The sequence below is a fragment of the Triticum urartu genome, chromosome 6A (genome assembly GCF_056163025.1).
Source record: "Triticum urartu cultivar PI428250 chromosome 6A, HENAU_Tu73, whole genome shotgun sequence".
In the NCBI taxonomy this organism is placed as follows: Eukaryota; Viridiplantae; Streptophyta; class Magnoliopsida; order Poales; family Poaceae; genus Triticum; species Triticum urartu.
In genome coordinates this window covers 114,504,697-114,521,724 of record NC_141878.1, presented here as the reverse complement: position 1 = coordinate 114,521,724, position 17,028 = coordinate 114,504,697, and the positions used below count along the sequence as shown (strand labels likewise).

At 45.0% G+C, this 17,028-nt stretch overlaps 2 protein-coding genes and 1 pseudogene across 2 annotated transcripts; all 3 read left to right on the top strand.

The window, feature by feature from the left end:
• The first annotated feature begins 530 nt into the window (after nt 1-530).
• LOC125514056 (complex 1 protein, LYR family protein) lies at nt 531-1,253 on the top strand. The gene is made up of 2 exons (XM_048679307.1): nt 531-822; nt 982-1,253. Exons 1-2 carry the CDS (start codon nt 631-633, stop codon nt 1,048-1,050), a joined length of 261 nt encoding a protein of 86 aa, XP_048535264.1. The 5' UTR covers nt 531-630; the 3' UTR covers nt 1,051-1,253.
• Nucleotides 1,254-9,737: 8,484 nt separating this feature from the next.
• On the top strand, nt 9,738-11,504 carry LOC125514721 (uncharacterized). Its single transcript, XM_048680071.2, has 2 exons — nt 9,738-10,982; nt 11,159-11,504. The coding sequence occupies exon 1, from the start codon at nt 9,774-9,776 to the stop codon at nt 10,662-10,664; it is 891 nt and encodes a 296-aa protein (XP_048536028.2). The 5' UTR covers nt 9,738-9,773; the 3' UTR covers nt 10,665-10,982; nt 11,159-11,504.
• On the top strand, nt 10,296-10,434 carry LOC125517769 (small nucleolar RNA Z247; annotated as a pseudogene).
• Nucleotides 11,505-17,028: the final 5,524 nt, after the last annotated feature.

The following is a 17,028-nucleotide window of genomic DNA, read 5'->3' as shown; positions in this document are numbered from 1 at the left end:
GGCTCTGGTAGAGGAGTGGCGACAGTGGCACATCAATGGCTCGTTTTGGCGGCGGCGGTGGTTGTTAGATGGTCTACAGACCTCAGTATTATTTTTATTATGTTTGAAGTGCTTTATACCTTTTGTGAAATTTCCAGATCCTTTTTGAGAAAAAAAATAGTGACTAAGGCCTCTTTTGATTCATAGGATAGGATTATCGTAGGAATAGGAATTTTATAGGAAATGAGATGACATGTATCTCAAATCCCATGAGTAGGAATAGAAAACGAGATGTCATTTAGTTGACACCAAAGGAATTTTTCCATTGAATCTAGGCTCATTTTTATTTTCCTATGAAATGTGAAGGGTAGAAATCAATCTTATATAGGAATAGAAATCCATTCCTATGAATCAAAGGGCTCTAAAGGAAAAAATTCTATAAAAATCCTATCCTCTAGAATTCCTATGAAATTCCTCCAAACCAAAGGAGGACTAAGAGGCTCTTGTATTACGGGGCGGAGGGAGTAGTTAATTGGAGTTTTTCCTTCCACCGTGAGTTTAGCAGACTACTACAGTACCGTACAAGCGTGTAGTACTACTTCCTAGTGCTTGTGCGCCTTGATCTACCAGGCCTGGATTCGATCGGAGGCGATGGCGAACGCCGGGCTGCGCGCCTACCGGGAGGTGCTGCGGCTGGTGCGGCGGCTGCCTGCCGACGCGCGGCCCTACTACGCGAAGTACGCCCGCGAGAATTTCGTCAACTACCGCCACCTATCCGCCGACGACGACCTCGCCGGCCTCCTCCGCCGCGCCCATGCCCACTCCTCCTGGGTCCTCTCCAAGGTACCGTCACGTCAACCGAATGCGGTGCTCGTTCTCACTCTCCGCGTGTTCATCGCGCCATCCATTCCATTCGCGGCTCATGGGAATGGAATGCCAATGGATCGACCTATTCCTGCTGCCTATCTCACTGTTCCTGGCTGTGCAACGCGTGGCTTGCAGTACTCCATCGACGCCGCGGAGGCGGCAGGGCGGCTCAAGGAGATCTGCGGCGAGCGCGGTCCCGAGTGAGGGAAGACCGTGGCAGCAGCCCGCGGCGCGGTGGTGCGTGCACGCAAGGTGTTCGGCTATATGCCTCTGTACTGGTTTTTAAGTTCCCTGCCCGAACAGGGTGATGTGCCCTGTTCTACCTCTACTGTGTTGTTTTAGAGCTGGGCGCTTCCATGTTTCCAAATGTTCTACAGTAGTGGAAAATAAGATCAACATTCTGCTTCTGACTTGGTAATGTTCTGAGCTCGGACCGACTATTTAGAGGCTGTTCGGAGTCCCTCCGCTCTGCAACTCCGCTGCGGAGCGGAGCGGCTAAAAGGGTGCTCCGCACGCTCGCTCTGTAGTGAAGGAGTGGAGGATCGCCGAACACAGCCTTACTACATTGCTCTGTGTTCCAGTGCAGCCTTCGTGTTGCTCTGTTGACTGCCAACAACATGCATCGTATTCCTTAACCGGAAATCTCAGGTGCATAACTTGGTAATTCAGTTAGAAGGGAAACACTGGAAGAAAGATTTTTTTTTCATTTTATCTTTTGCAAAAGTGAAGGGGAATTTGTTTGAAGATATGATTTGCATTAGGAATTAGTAGTACTCTGTTTTTTCAGGCAAGGAATTAGCTGTGTTCTATACATCTTGTATAGGCAAACCTCACTACAAGACATTAAATTGTTATTTTTCGCACACGGGTGCTTCTACATCATCAAAATTGTTGCAACCGGCAAGATATGAGTGAAATCAAGAGACATAAAAAAAACAGTCATCAAAGATGGCACTGGCTACTGAAGATGAATAGCCCTCCTTCAATGCAGCTATTACCTCCAAGTTATCCGAATTAACTTCAATTTTGTTGCAGCCTGCTATACGTGCCAAGTTCAAACCAAATCTTATCGCAATGGCTTCTGCCGTGAAAGCATCATAGCAGATATTCAGTTTTTCATTTGCAACCGCAATGAACTTGCCATTATGATCTCGAATGACAGCTCCCATAGAGCCTTCAAGTGTGTCCGCATCAAACCCCGCATCCACATTAAGCTTGACGTAGTCACGTCTCGGTCTGACCCAACTATCAAGACGTGCCCGTGCCTTAGGTGAATTAGCAGAAATAAAGTTGGCCACCAACGCTCGAACTGCTAGGCTAACCTGGGATGCATTTTGCGGTATTCCCCCATGCGTATGCTTCCTCCTTTCCCACCACAAGTACCAGCAGCAAGTAGCAATTGTCTCCTTCAGTTTCGTCAGTCCCAGGATATGGATATAGTTCTCAGGAAGATTCAGAAGAAACTCCAACACCCTCTCTCCAGATTTATCCATGAGCAGACCTTGCTTTATCACATCAATCAAACCAAGCAATTTCCAAACCTCCACTGCCACCGGGCACGCGAACAGGAGGTGTCGAAGTGTTTCAGGACCATCATGACATACTGGGCATTGTGGTGAGATTTTAATGTGCCTATCAGACAGGTTTGCTCGGCAAGGTATTGAGTTGTTAAGCGCTCTCCAAGTGAAAATTTTGACTTTCCCTCGACAGTTCAGAGACCAGATAGAATCCCAAGTGGGTGTAATTGTGGACGAAGTGCCCACATGTTGTGACCGTTGCCCAAACTTAGTCTCCCAGACTGCATGATAGGCAGACCTCACTGAAAAAACACCCGTCTTTGTGTAGCTCCAAGCCACAAAGTCTGTCATCTCATAAACTGGTAGCGGGATTGAGAGAATTCTTTGGGCATCAACACTGCAGAATGTTTGGTTCACTAGCGGCGCATCCCAATCCCCTGTCCCTGGATCAATTAGTTCTTCCACTCGGGTTAGGATATGGTTCCCTCTCAATGAGATAACCTTCCTGTTAGGTGATTGAGGTATCCAACTGTCCTCCCAAATCTTAATTTGTCGTCCATCACCCACCCTCCATATATGACCGCACTTCAGGGTATCTACTCCTGCCATTATGCTTTGCCAAGTATACGAAGATTTCTTTTTTAGAGTAACACTCAGCAAATCATCATTAGGATAGTACTTTGCTTTGAGGATCTTTGCACATAGAGAATCCGGGTTCTCAATGAGTCTCCATGCGTGTTTTGCCAAGAGTGCAAGATTAAAGCACTGAATATCCCTAAAGCCCATTCCACCTTTCTTTTTTGGTATACACATCTTCCACCAAGCAAACCAGTGCATTCTCTTGTGTGATGCATCATCACCCCACCAGAATCTAGCTATCACATCTGTAATTCCTTTGCAAATTTTCTTAGGAATTTTGAAGACCGACATCGCATAGGCTGGTATGGCTTGTGCTACAGACTTAATAAGCACCTCTTTACCTCCAGAAGACAGGCTTTTCTCCTTCCATCCAGTCAGTTTCAAGATCAACTGATCCACCAAGTACTGAAAACTATCAGTCTTGTCCGGCCCCAACGTAGCTGGCAAACCCAGATACTTATCGTTTATAGCTTCTGTCATGATATTCAGTGTTGAGCACACCAAGGCCTTAACACTTACATCTGTGCTTGGACTAAAGAAAATGCTGGATTTGTCCACGCTCACAAGCTGACCTGACGCCCCACAATACGAATCCAGAACAGCTTTCAATGATATTGCGTTTTGCTCATTTGCTCTCATCAGAATTAAAGAATCATCTACAAATAGCAAGTTTGTGACAGCTGGTGCATTTCTACAAACTTTCAGCCCCACCAAATCGCCCCTCTGCTCTGCATGGTTAAGTAGGGCTGTTAGTCCTTCTGTACAGAGGAGGAATAAATAAGGCGACAATGGATCACCCTGCCGCAACCCCCTCGAGGGTTTGATTATCTCCGTTTCCACTGAATTGTATCTTACTCTATACTCCACCGTAGAGACACAAACCATGATCATTTTAACCCATTCGGCCCTAAACCCTAGTTTTAGCAAAATGGCTTCCAAAAAGACCCACTCAACTCTATCATAAGCCTTGTGCATATCCAATTTAACTTCACACCACCCCTCCTTGCCTTTCCTTTTTTGTTTGATTGCGTGGAGACTCTCATATGCTATCAGTACATTATCAGTAATCAACCTCCCAGGGACGAAAGCACTCTGCGTGGGGCTAATGATATCAGGCAATAAACCTTTCAATCTTGTTGCAATCATCTTGGAGATAGTTTTATACACAACATTACATAAGCTAATGGGCCTGAATTGTGTAACTTTCTCCGGTGCATTTACCTTTGGGATCATAACAATGGTAGTGTCATTCCACCCCTGAGGCATTACTTGTGTATTCACTGCAGTTAATACTTCCATCACCAGATCATCTCCTAACATTGGCCAAAACCGCTTATAGAATACTGCATGCAGCCCATCCGGCCCTGGGGCCTTGAAATCACCAATGAGAACATAGCTTTCCTAACTTCCTCCGCGGTATATGGTGCCATCAGCAGGTCATTCATACCCTGTGTAACACGTTGTTGTACCTTGGATAACACATCCTGATCCGGCAGATGCACTTGCGAAGTAAACAAAGAAGAAAAATACTCTGAGATAATGCCATTGATATCCTCTGCGTTCTCCTTCCAAACCCCTGTGTCATCTAACAATTTTTTGATGTAGTTCTTCTTTTTTCGGGCTGATGCAGCTCTATGGAAATAAGATGTATTTCGGTCCTCGTGCAGCAACCAGTTCGCTCGCCCCCTTTGCAACCAAATGAGCTCTTCCTGATCTAATAAATTTTCTATCAAAACTTGAATATCCTTCATTTCCTGCCGAATCTCACTAGTATTCGGCCTTCTCTTAAGCTTCTCTAAGTCTTTCCTCAGCTTGTGTATTCTCTTTTTGGGACTTTTTAGTATCTCTCGATCCCACTCATGCAGATCCTTCAATATAGACCGAGTCCTGACCGCGAGAGAAGGTCCCAACCCGGCTAGTTTAGCTTGTTCCCATGTAGAGTTAATAATCTCATTCACGGTCTCTTCATTTAACCACCGGGCTTCAAACATACGTTTATGGTTCCGTCGCTGTTGTTCCATCCCCGATTTATAATAATCTGTGTCCAGCAGAACAGGCCTATGATCTGAATGAACGTGTTGTTCATGCACTACAGCTGCATGGGGGAATTTCTCTGCCCACAAGTCATTGCAAAGGGCTCTATCCAGCCTCTCTCGAATATCCCCTCGTCTCCAAGTGAACTCATCACCTATGAACATGACCTCATGCAGTCCACAGTCTTCAATACAATCTCTGAATTCTCTCATATATTGTTCAGGCCTAGCATTCCCTCCTTCTTTCTCACTCATGTTTGAGATCTCATTGAAATCACCAATAATCATCCACGGTCCAGTATTGTTTGCATGTATATTCCTCAAATAACTCCAAGAGAGGTGTTTCCTCTCCCAACAAGGCTCTCCATAAAACCCCGTCAGCCGCCAAGATGGTGCATTCCCATCCATCACAATACCATCTATAAAATTGTCCGAAGAGTAATTCAAAACCACTTCATTTATTAAATTATAGAAAAGTACAAGACCACCCGCCCGTCCATCACTGGGCACAAGGTGAAGCCGCTCAAAACCTAGCTTAACTCTCACCGACTCCGCCTTTTCATTATTCAAATGTGACTCTGACAGAAAAATCACATCGGCTTTCAAACGCTCTTGGGTATCCAAGAGTTCACGAACTGTTGTGGTCGAAAGCAGACCACGACAATTCCATGCTAGGGTTTTCATTGCTCCCGGCGATCCTCCCTCCCGGAGGTCGCCGATCTGTTCTTGGGTTGTGTCGTGTCATCATTTCCTTGGTTCATAACTGAATCCGAGCTGTCCGGCTCCTGGTCATCCTTTACTGTCTTTGTTCTTTTATGCTCCTTCCTCGGAGAAACATACACAGGTGGGAGGGGAGGGATCTGCGTTTTCTCCCTGATGGTTAGTGCTTGAGTTCCCTCAATCCCTCCACCAACCACAGCAGCCTCCAAAACACTTGATGTGTTCTCAACTGACGCCCTCTTATTTGGAAATTGGGTTGTCTCCGTCAGTGTATTAGCTATAACAGAAGGGACTACCACGGTACTCCCCCTATTCTCATTCGCATTCTCTTTTGGGTATGCCTGAGATCCATCGCCCGGGTGTTGTTGCTGATGTTGGGCATTGAAGCGCCAACTTTGGTTTGGATTATAGCGTTCTTGGCCCCTACCACGACCTCCAGCCCCCTGTCCACCTCTACCTCCTGTTCCTTGTCTCCCCCCTCCCCATTGCGGGACATAATTTCCCCTACCAGCTGGTTTGAACCGTACGTTGTCAGCAAACAGAAAATCCCCCCACTCAAAGGTAGACTCGTCGTGCTCCCCATCTCCACATTCCTCATGCCAATTATCAAACTCACCACAGTTGTAGCAGAAAGTTGGTAGCTTCTCATATTTCACTTGGTACTTCACACTTTCTTCTCCCTTCTTTGCAGTAACAAACTGTTTTATCTTAGCATTAATATCTATTTTGACTTTAACCCTCACAAATTCACCAAAGAAACCCGCCGGTAGCTTCAGTTGTACTTCTTCCACTTCTCCAATTCTAGATGCCAAACCCTTTACAGCACGCTCAATCAAGAACTTATCCGGCAACCGATGGATTTGTGCCCACACAGAGAGCTTGTCTAGCTCGAAAGTATCAGGGTTTTTAAACCCGTCATATGCCTCCATGATCACAGCCTGCTCCCTGAATAACCACGGCCCTTCAACCATCGCCTTATTCCAATCACCCAGGCACCCAAACTGCGCTGTGAACAAATTAGTTTTGATCTTCCTCCATACCACCTGTTTGGCAGGGTTCCATGCCGCACGCATGTCATTATACAGCGCATTAGGGCTGAAAGTCTTTGGTGTATGGACTCTGGCAATTGCTAACCACTTCGCCGGTTCTACCATATCCGGCAGCTCCTCCTCCCATATGAATTCGTCCTCTTCTTCCTCCTGTAGTGTGAGCCGGGCAAGCAATTCTTCAGCAGGTTCCTTCCCCTGCCTCCGCTGAGAACTCCTGTTTTCCGCCATCTGCAAGAGATCCGATCTTGCCGCCGTCGTTCCTCGCCAAACTCCTACCCCCGACCAGCGCCGAGGTACGGTCACGGGTCCCCTCAAACAGCCCGAGCCCCTGTGCGAACAGGGGGTGAGGAAAGCGGCCCGAGATAGATTCTGGCGGCAGCCGCCGGAAGATGTCGAAACCCTAGGTTTTTCGCCTAGGGGAAGAATGTACATGAGTAATACAAGTTATTTCCCAAAATTTGCTAGCTTAGTCCACTCGCATCCTTCCTATTTGGACATGGGAATCACTCTAGCATGGAACATACATGTGCACCTTAAGTGAGTTTTTTCTTCCGTGGTTCGGTGCCTCCCGATTGACGTACAAACTGGTCTTGGGTGTGGTGCCGCCCCTGGGAGTGTTGAAGGCCGAGGCAACATGATTACTCCGGTCTTTTCCCGTCAAAGTTCTATACGGATCGGCGTGTGTTCATGATTCCAAATGTTCTAATCCCTTCGTTCTGAATTATTTGTCGCAGATATGAATGTATCTAGATGCATTTTAGTTCTACATACATCCATTTCTGCGACGAGTTATTTGGAACGAAGGGAGTACGGTAGTGGGAAATAAGATCAGCATTCTGCTTCCGACTTGGTAATGTTCTGAACTCGGACTGACTATTTGCTCCATTGCTCCGTGTGCCAGTGCAGCCTTCGTGTTGCTTTTATTGAATTCATGCTCCATCCAACTCATTCAAAAGTCCGAACTTATGGAGAGAGGCGGACAATATATTTCAACACTCCCCCTCGCGTCTAGGCTTTTTTATTCTTTAGACGTGAGATCGATGTAGGCCGCAGAATCGTTTTATTTAATACTACGTTGACAGGGTCTTGAACGCTAGACCTCTTGGCTCGGATACCATATTGAATTTATGCTCCAGCCAACTCATCTAAATGTCCGAATTTATGGAGGGAGGTGGGCAATATATTTCAACTGCTCTCTCTGTTGACTGCCAACAACAGGCATCACGGTCCTGCATCCTGAATTCTCAGCTGCATAACTTGGTAATTCAGTCAGAAGGGAAAATTAGAAGAAAGGTTTTTATTTTTTGCAAAAGTGAAAGGGAAAATATCTGAAGATATGATTTGCATTAGGAATTAGTTCTACCCTATTTTTTTACACAAGGAATTAGTAGTGTTCTATACATCTTATAAAGACAAACCCCACTACAAGACATTAAATTGTTATTTTTCACGCACCAGTGCTTCTACATCATCAAAGGTTGCGGTGAATCGTCGCGTAAAAATCGTCACAGTATGTAGCACTGCTCATGGAACATACATGTGCACTCTAAGTGGTTTTTAAATCACATTTTATTTAATTGTGACATGCACAACTTTTCATGTTAAGGTGTTTTTTGTTTATGCAGAAATTTCTCACATAATTGAAATCATTAAGACTGAATTTGTATTCTAGATAATATTAAGAAAATACTCCACAATTCAATTTTGCGGAAAAACACACGATATGGTCTAGTTGCATGCATAGCCCTCTTTAGCTTATTTAGACCACATGGGACTATGCCATCTCATCACATTTGACACATATGCATACCTCAATGTTTAGCAATTAATTGCATGCATGCGTCATCCATTCCCAGTTTCCTTCTCCCACCGTGCTTTTTTTCTGGAGAATATATACTCTCTCCGGTCCTTTTTACTCTGCATATTAAGTTTGTCTGAAGTCAATCTCATCCAACTTTGACCAAGTTTATACAAAAAAATATTAGCATTCACATAACAACACATTTATTATTAGATCCATATCTTGGAATATATTTTCATAATATATTTATTAGATGTTATAGATGTTAATATTTTTTAATATAATTTTGGTCAAACTTTGACTTCAAACAAAGCTAAATGTGCGGAGTAAAAAGGACAGGAGGGAGTACTAATAGTAAATGCCATTCAACAATTCTTATATTCCAAGTCTGTCTGATAAATATTTCTAGGTTAGACGGATTAAATTTTCCAATTTTTTAATGTGATATTCGAAGTCCGGATAGATAAGTTGTGATTTCAGGTAATCTATTTGGTTCCTTCCCAGTCATTGTCATTTAACAATGAACTCTAGATGTTACACCAAAGAAAATTAATATGCCCACTCGGGCAGTAGATGTAATTGTACTCCCAAGTGCCATTGTATACACGTTTGCATTCCTATAAAATTTATGCAAAAACAACCAAATTGTTTTCAACATTTGCCACAAATAGCATGAAACACAAAACGTACAACAGATTTTCAACGGCTCAACAAAGAATCCAAAGCAGCCAACAAGCGGCGCACTACCCGCTAGTAGTGTCCAGTGGATCGTATTTTATCCGAACAGATTTCCATTTGTATAAATCCGGCTTACTTTGAAACTGAAATGTCAATCAATCTTATCCAGAAGGCATCCCACCTTGTAAAAACAAGTGCTCATTTTCTTGAGTCTTGACCTAGTGGGCATAATCATCATGCGCTATCGTGGGAATTGTGAGTGGTGTTAGACGATAGACTTGTAGTCGTATCAACTTGTATCAATATTGTGTACGTGTGATCCGTTGTAAACATGACCGGTGGTTAGACTAGATTGATATCTATCTTCTTATCTTGTGTATAACTTGGAGTAGAGGTCAAGGCTAATAACCACCGGCCGAACCTTGTAATCTTGTGCTATATAACACGTACGCGTCCCTGCCAGAGTGCATACGCTTCCACCAATTCTTTCATGGTAATCAGAGCCTGCCTCGCTCACATCCATGGCGACGTCTTCAAGCTCCACCTCCTTCCCCTCGTCACCATTTGCACACAGCGTCACCGAGAAGCTCACGAGAGGGAACGAGGCGCTATGGCGTGCAACCGTGCTCTCGGCGATCAGGGGGGCGCAAATGCAAGGCTACTCGACATCGACCAGGTAGTGCCCTCTCTTAACGTTGAAGTCACCTCCGACGATGGCAAGACCAAGTCGAAGGCACCCAACCTGGAGTTCTCCGCGTGGTACGCGAAGGATCAGCAGGTGTTCTCCTACCTGTTGTCCTCCCTGCCGCGCGAGATGGCCATCCAAGTGGCAACCTGCCACACCGCCGCCGAGCTTTGGAACACGGTGCAGGGGATGCTAGCCTCGCACACCCGCGCCCGCACCGTCAACGTCAGAATTGCACTGGCGAATCTTCAGGAGGGCAACTCCAACATCACTGAATATGTTGGTAAGATTAGATTTTTATGTGATGAACTTGTTGCTTCAGGAAAGAAAGTAGATGAGGAGGATGTTGTGTCTCATATCCTTGCTGGACTCGATGAGGAGTTCGACCCCGTGGTTTCTGCCATGTGCTCTCGGGTCGAGCCGGTGACCGTCCCCGAGCTGTACTGGCAGCTTTTGAGCTTCGAGACACGTATGAATCTGCGCGGCGAGTCCTCCCAGTCCTATGCAAACGCGGCCTCCCGCGGACGCTCCAACAAGCACAACAACAGCAGCAACGGCGGCGGCGGTGGTGACCGCGGCCGCAACTTCCCCAGGCAAGGCGGTGGCGGCAGCGGTGGTGACCGCGGCCGCAACTTCCCCAGGCAAGGCGGTGGCGGCGGCGGTGGTGACCGCGGCCGCGGCAACTTCAACAAGTAGCCGAACCGCGGCAACATGGGGGGCAACAACGGTGGTGGCGGCGGGAACTACAACAACAATCCCGCTACCAAGGTTGCTTGTCAGATCTGCGGCAAGCTCTCGGGCATCCAGTATGGAAGTGCTGGAAGCGCTACGACTCCTCCTATCAAGGAGGGGAAGAGCGCTCGGTGAACGTGGCGGCGGCTCCCCAGTACGACGTGGACACGAACTGGTATATGGACAACGGAGCCACTGACCATATCACCAGTGACTTGGAGAAGCTGACTGTCCGGGAGAGGTACACCGGCGGCGAACAAATCCACACAGCAAATGGATCAGGTATGACTATCGATCACATTGGTCATACAACTATTTCAACCCCTGATCGTGATCTTCTTTTGAATGATGTCCTTCATGTTCTGGAGGCCACAAAAAAAAATCTGATTTCTGCAAGTAAACTTTCCATTGATAATGATACCTTTGTTGAAATTCACCCTCATTTTTTCCTTGTAAAGGATCTGGAAACGAGGAGGGTCATTCTTCGAGGCAGGGGTAGAGGAGGTCTCTATCCTGTCAAACACACCGGAGGAAACGTCAGGAAGAAAGTGCTAAGTGTCACTAGACCATCTTTGGACTGGTGGCACCGACGTTTTGATCACCCATCTTCCATTGTTGTTAGGAATATTCTTAGTGAAAATAAACTCCCGTGTGATAGTAATAATGAGAATAATCTTGTTTGTGACGCATGCCAAAAAGGCAAAAGTCACCAGTTGCCTTATCCAAAATCTTTTAGTGAATCAAAGTTTCCTTTGGAACTCATTTTCTCTAATGTATGGGGTCCTGCCATTGAAACCGTAGGAAGAAAAAAAAATACTACGTGAGTTTCATTGATGATTTCAGTAAATTTACCTGGATCTACCTAATCAAACATAAGTCTAAAGTTTTTCAGAAATTTCATGACTTCCAAAACCTCGTTGAAAGACAATTTGACAGAAAAATTCTTGCCCTTCAAACGGATTGGGGTGGAGAGTATGAGAAGTTGAATTCTTTTTTCACAAAAATTGGAATATCACATCATGTCTCCTGTCCCCATGCTCATCAGCAGAATGGATCAGCTGAGCGTAAACATCGACATATTGTCGAAGTTGGTTTGTCCTTGCTTGCTCAAGCCTCCATGCCATTAAAGTTCTGGGATGAGGCCTTCATTGCTGCTACCTATCTAATCAATAAGATGCCTAGCAAAGTCATAAATTTCGAAAATCCTCTCACTCGCCTATTCGGTGAGACTCCAAACTATTCATCTCTTCGCATCTTTGGATGCGCATGCTGGCCTAATATACGACCATACAATAATCACAAGCTCCAGTTTCACTCCAAGCAATGCACATTCCTTGGATATAGTAATTTGCACAAGGGCTATAAATGTCTTGACATATCTACAGGACGAGTTTATATTTCTCGGGATGTAGTGTTCGATGAAAACACCTTTCCCTTTTCCACTCTCCATCCTAATGTAGGTGCTCGGCTATGTGCTGAAATCCTTTTGTTACCACTGGAGCTGCTTAATCCTTCTGATCATGGGGGAGAAAATGTTGATGATCATGTGATTAATAGTACTACTAATTCTGATGACTGTGTTGCAGAACAAAATGCAGAAAATGCGGCAGAAAATCCTGGTCTAGTCTATGATTTTATGCAGCAAATAGGTCCAAACCAGGTTGGCACGGGACACGAGGGAGATCCTCTGGCTGCTTCTGATCCCGAGAGATCCTCTGGCAGCGCACCCCCTGCGCGATCCCCTGCGCGGACGGATCCCCAGGCGGATCCTGTCGCCGCCGCCGGGGCCGCGGGTGGTGGACCTGAGGCTGGCGCGTCGGGACATGACACGCGGCGCGAGACGGGTACGCGGTCTGGAGAAACCGCGTCGGCTGGTGTGTTCCCACGCGGTGGGCCTGACCCATCGACGTCACCCCGCAGTGATGATGGCGGCCCATGGTCTCCTAGGCGCGTGTCGCCTGGCGCGCCATCGCCTGCACGTGGGCCTGACCCGTTGCTGTCGCCACCAACGCGTGATCCCACGCCCGACCGAGCGGTAGTCGAGGGAGATCTGCTGGCGCGCTCGTCAGAGGTACGAGGTATCAGATCTTCTACGGCAACAGGATCTCCTGTGAATATAGGACGGCCTAGTACACGCTCGCAGAAAGGTATCTTCAAACCGCTTGTTCCTAAGGATGGAACAGCTAGGTATGATAAAAATTTCAAGTTTGTGAACTTTGTTGCTACTAGAGAGACAAGAGATTTAACAGAAGCTTTAAATGATAAAAACTGGAAACATGCTATGGAGATAGAGTATGATGCACTTATGAGAAATCGCACTTGGCATCTAGTTCCACCTAAACGAGGAAGAAATGTTATAGATTGTAAATGGGTGTACAAAATAAAAAGGAATTCTGATGGTACCGTAGACAGGTATAAAGCTAGACTAGTTGCTAAAGGGTTCAAACAACGCTATGGTATTGATTATGAGGACACATTTAGTCCTGTTGTGAAGGCAGCTACTATCAGGCTTGTTTTGTCCATTGCTGTCTCCAGGGGATGGAGCCTTCGTTAATTGGATGTACATAATGCGTTCTTGCATGGCGTTCTTGAGGAAGAGGTCTATATGCGACAGCAACCTGGTTTTGTGGATGGCATCAAATCTCAACATGTGTGTAAATTGGACAAAGCTCTGTATGGCTTGAAACAGGCACCCATGGCTTGGTACTCTAGATTGAGTATGAAACTGCAACAACTTGGCTTTCGACCCTCAAAGGGAGATACTTCTTTATTCTTCTTCAAGAAAGGGAAGGTGATCACCTTCATGCTCATTTATGTAGATGATATAATCGTTGCTAGCTCATAACAAGAAGCCACCTTAGCTTTACTTAAGAATTTGAAAATTGAGTTTGCTCTTAAGGACCTAGGAGAACTAAGTTACTTTCTAGGTATTGAAGTTAAAAAGGCACATGATGGTATTCTGTTAACTCAAGAGAAATATGCTAGAGACATAATCAAGCGTGTTGGCATGAAGGATTGCAAACCTGCAAGCACACCTCTGTCTACAACTAAAAAATTATCATTGCATGAAGGAGAAAAGTTGAGCCCAGAAGAAGGAACCAAATACAGAAGTATAGTTGGTGCACTTCAATATTTAACCTTAACAAGACCTGACATAGCTTACTCTGTTAACAAGGTTTGTCAGTTCTTGCATGCTCCTACATCCTTACACTGGATAGCTGTGAAAAGGATCTTGAGATACATTCAAGTAAGTGCTGGAACAGGTCTCAGAATATGCAAGTCACCTTCAACGACAGTAAGTGCTTTTTCTGATGCAGATTGGGCAGGATGTCCTGATGATAGGAGATCTACTGGTGGGTTTGCTGTGTTCTTTGGCTCTAACCTCATATCGTGGAATGCAAAGAAACAAGCAACAATTTCTCGTTCTAGCACTGAAGCAGAATATAAGTCTCTTGCAAATGCAGCAGCTGAGCTAATGTGGGTAGAAACCCTACTAGATGAGTTGGGCGTCGAAAGACCACATATCTCCTGTCTCTGGTGTGATAATCTTGGAGCAACATATCTTTCTGCTAACCCTGTGTTTCATGCAAGGACGAAACACACAGAAATTGATTTTCATTTTGTTAGAAAAAGAGTTGCAAGAAAAATGCTAGAGATCAGATTCATTCCAACAGGGGATCAAGTTGCTGATGGTTTTACAAAACCTCTACAAGTTCGACAACTACAAGCGTTCAAGAACAATCTCAACCTTGACACGTTCAGATTGAGGGAAGATGGTAGACGATAGACTTGTAGTTGTGTCAACTTGTATCAATATTGTGTACGTGTGATCCGTTGTAAACATGGCCGGTGGTTAGACTAGATTGATATCTATCTCCTTATCTTGTGTATAACTTGGAGTAGAGGTCAAGACTAATAACCACCGGCGGAACCTTGTAATCTTGTGCTATATAACACGTACGCGTCCCTGCCAGAGTGCATACGCTTCCACCAATTCTTTCAAGTGGGGGGTTTATAGGATCCTTCTCAACTTCTGTTTAATATAATAATCCAAGTGGTGGCACCAGACTTATATCATTATAAAACAACAACATGCCTCATTTGCATTGTTTCCACTTATTATATCAGTATTGATTTTGGAATACTGTTGTTCCACTAGTCGCCAGCTGCTAATCTGCACAATATAGTTAGTTCAGCTGTCCAAAGCATTAGAAGGTTCCGCGCTAGTGCATTGGTTGGTCTAAAGTCCAAACAAATATTATCTCGAGGGTGTTGCAGCTTCCTGCCAAATAAGGGCGGAGCTATGGTCAATCACTCAACTCCGCACGTGCCGTAAATCAATTTGTGGTTGGATAATTAGGAGGACGACAATATTTCCAGTCCATCAAGGTTAAAGTCCTAAACCGGACATTGGTGCTCATATTTTTCTGAATTTATTCTGGGCTTCCGGTGATGTCCGTTCAGTGGGAGGAGACGTTACCGGCGATGCGCCTGTGGTGACTTCGTAAAATCTGAAGATGCTACGTCGGCTCAGTCTCCCGAAGGTGTTCATATGGGTAGGGTGTGCATGTGTGCGTTCATAGGATGAGTGTATGCTCGTGTATGTAAACGACTTCGATTGTATTGTGTTAAAAAGAAAACCCCGCACAATCATGCCCCCTAGGCCTTGGTAAAAAGCATGAATTTTTTTTTCTTAGGGACTGCTTAGATAGATTGAAGAAATAAAATAAAATAGTATAATATAATACTTCTCTCTTCCCCCTGCACACAAACACAACAAAAAGCATATAAATTTTGTGTTTTACACCCCCCTAAGATCATGTCCCGCAAATGCCTGCCATATATGTTTCACTCTAGAAGGGATATGTGCCTTATAAAGAAACAAAAAGATTGACAAAAAAATCATTGTAAAATGACTTCAATGGTCCTGCCAAATTTTGTATGTCTTTAGAGAGATATAAGAACACACAAGAAGAGATAAAAAAGGAGCAATAATAGTACTCCCTCTTTCCATCTATATAGGGTCTAATGCATTTTTTAAGACAACATTTGACTATTGACAAGATTAATAGTACATGACATGCATAATGTGAAAATTATATCATCGAAAGCTTCTTTCACATACGAATTTGACAGTATGCTTTGTGTAAGTTGCATGTCATATTTTATTGCTCTAACATTTGGTCAAAGTTAGCCTCGAAAAATGTATTAGGCCCTATATAGATGGAAGGAGGGAGTATGTGCGAGGCTAAATTCTGATCACCTGCTTTTGGATTGTAAAATGAAAATTTGTGTCTAAATTTTGCCATTAGGAACCATCACGGCCGCCATAGAGACCACGATTATGCCACAACCGTTAAAGCACCCCCACCAACAATCTCTGCCTCTTCCACGCCTCCGACGGCAGCACCTTGAACCGTCAACCCACTCTAGCCCAACTGTTTATCTTCCACCTTCCTCGGCCGCTGTTGTCACATCACAGCTCAGTTGCGTGTCCTGCGACGCCTCCAACTTCAATCCGCCACCATCCCCGACCTTCCCTCTAAGCCCCGAGTCTCCATAGGATAACACACATGATTTTCTTACGAAGACGTCACCATAGGTGTCACCGAATGATCTGCTCATGTTTTTTGGTTTGTGCGGTTTGCTAGCTCGACCTCTTGATGCAGTCGGCCGCCTGGGAGGTTTTCCAATAATATATCATCTAATAATGACCCAAAAGCAGGTGGTCGAAATTGACCGAGTGCATGCAACCACGAGGTCAATCATGAATTAACCATAGAAAGGAAAAAAAATCATCAGTATTATTTGGTGCAAATATGCCAACTTGCATTGTAGTATGTTGCTTGCAAGTGGTCTACTTCTCATTCTTCCAGGTAATCACCCATGCTAGCATGTCCAAATAATTAATAGTACTCCCTCCGGTCCAAAATAAACGTCGCCATTCTTAAACGTATCACTCCGCTTCACAACTTCGGGAGCAGAGTTGGTGGAGCTGCAGTTTAAAATGGTGGAGCTGCACTTGTCTCGCTCCGCAGATTCTAGGAGCAGGTGACTTTCGAACAGGGCCTAAGGTTGAGGGAGTGCAAAATATATTACTCGGTAAGGCAGGTGTGCTCATTAGCCGTCACAATTTGTGCAAAATATGAACCTGTGACCTGTCAAAAGTCATTTTTCCTTCTGGAACTGAAAGTCAAAATTAGCCCACTGGTTTTCTTTTTTGAGAAGTGCAACACAACGACACGCTAACAGAGCAATCAGCGACAGGAACACTCAACCAACAATCACACGCAACTAACGCGGAAAGCGGGCCATACGCGTCAGCGGC

Coding starts and splice junctions, on each gene's coding strand:
- LOC125514721 (XM_048680071.2), top strand. CDS start 9,774: ATGGTAATCAGAGCCTGCCTCGCTCACATCCATGGCGACGTCTTCAAG.
- LOC125514056 (XM_048679307.1), top strand. CDS start 631: ATGGCGAACGCCGGGCTGCGCGCCTACCGGGAGGTGCTGCGGCTGGTG. Junction 823..981: donor CCTCCTGGGTCCTCTCCAAG/GTACCGTCACGT, acceptor CGTGGCTTGCAG/TACTCCATCGACGCCGCGGA.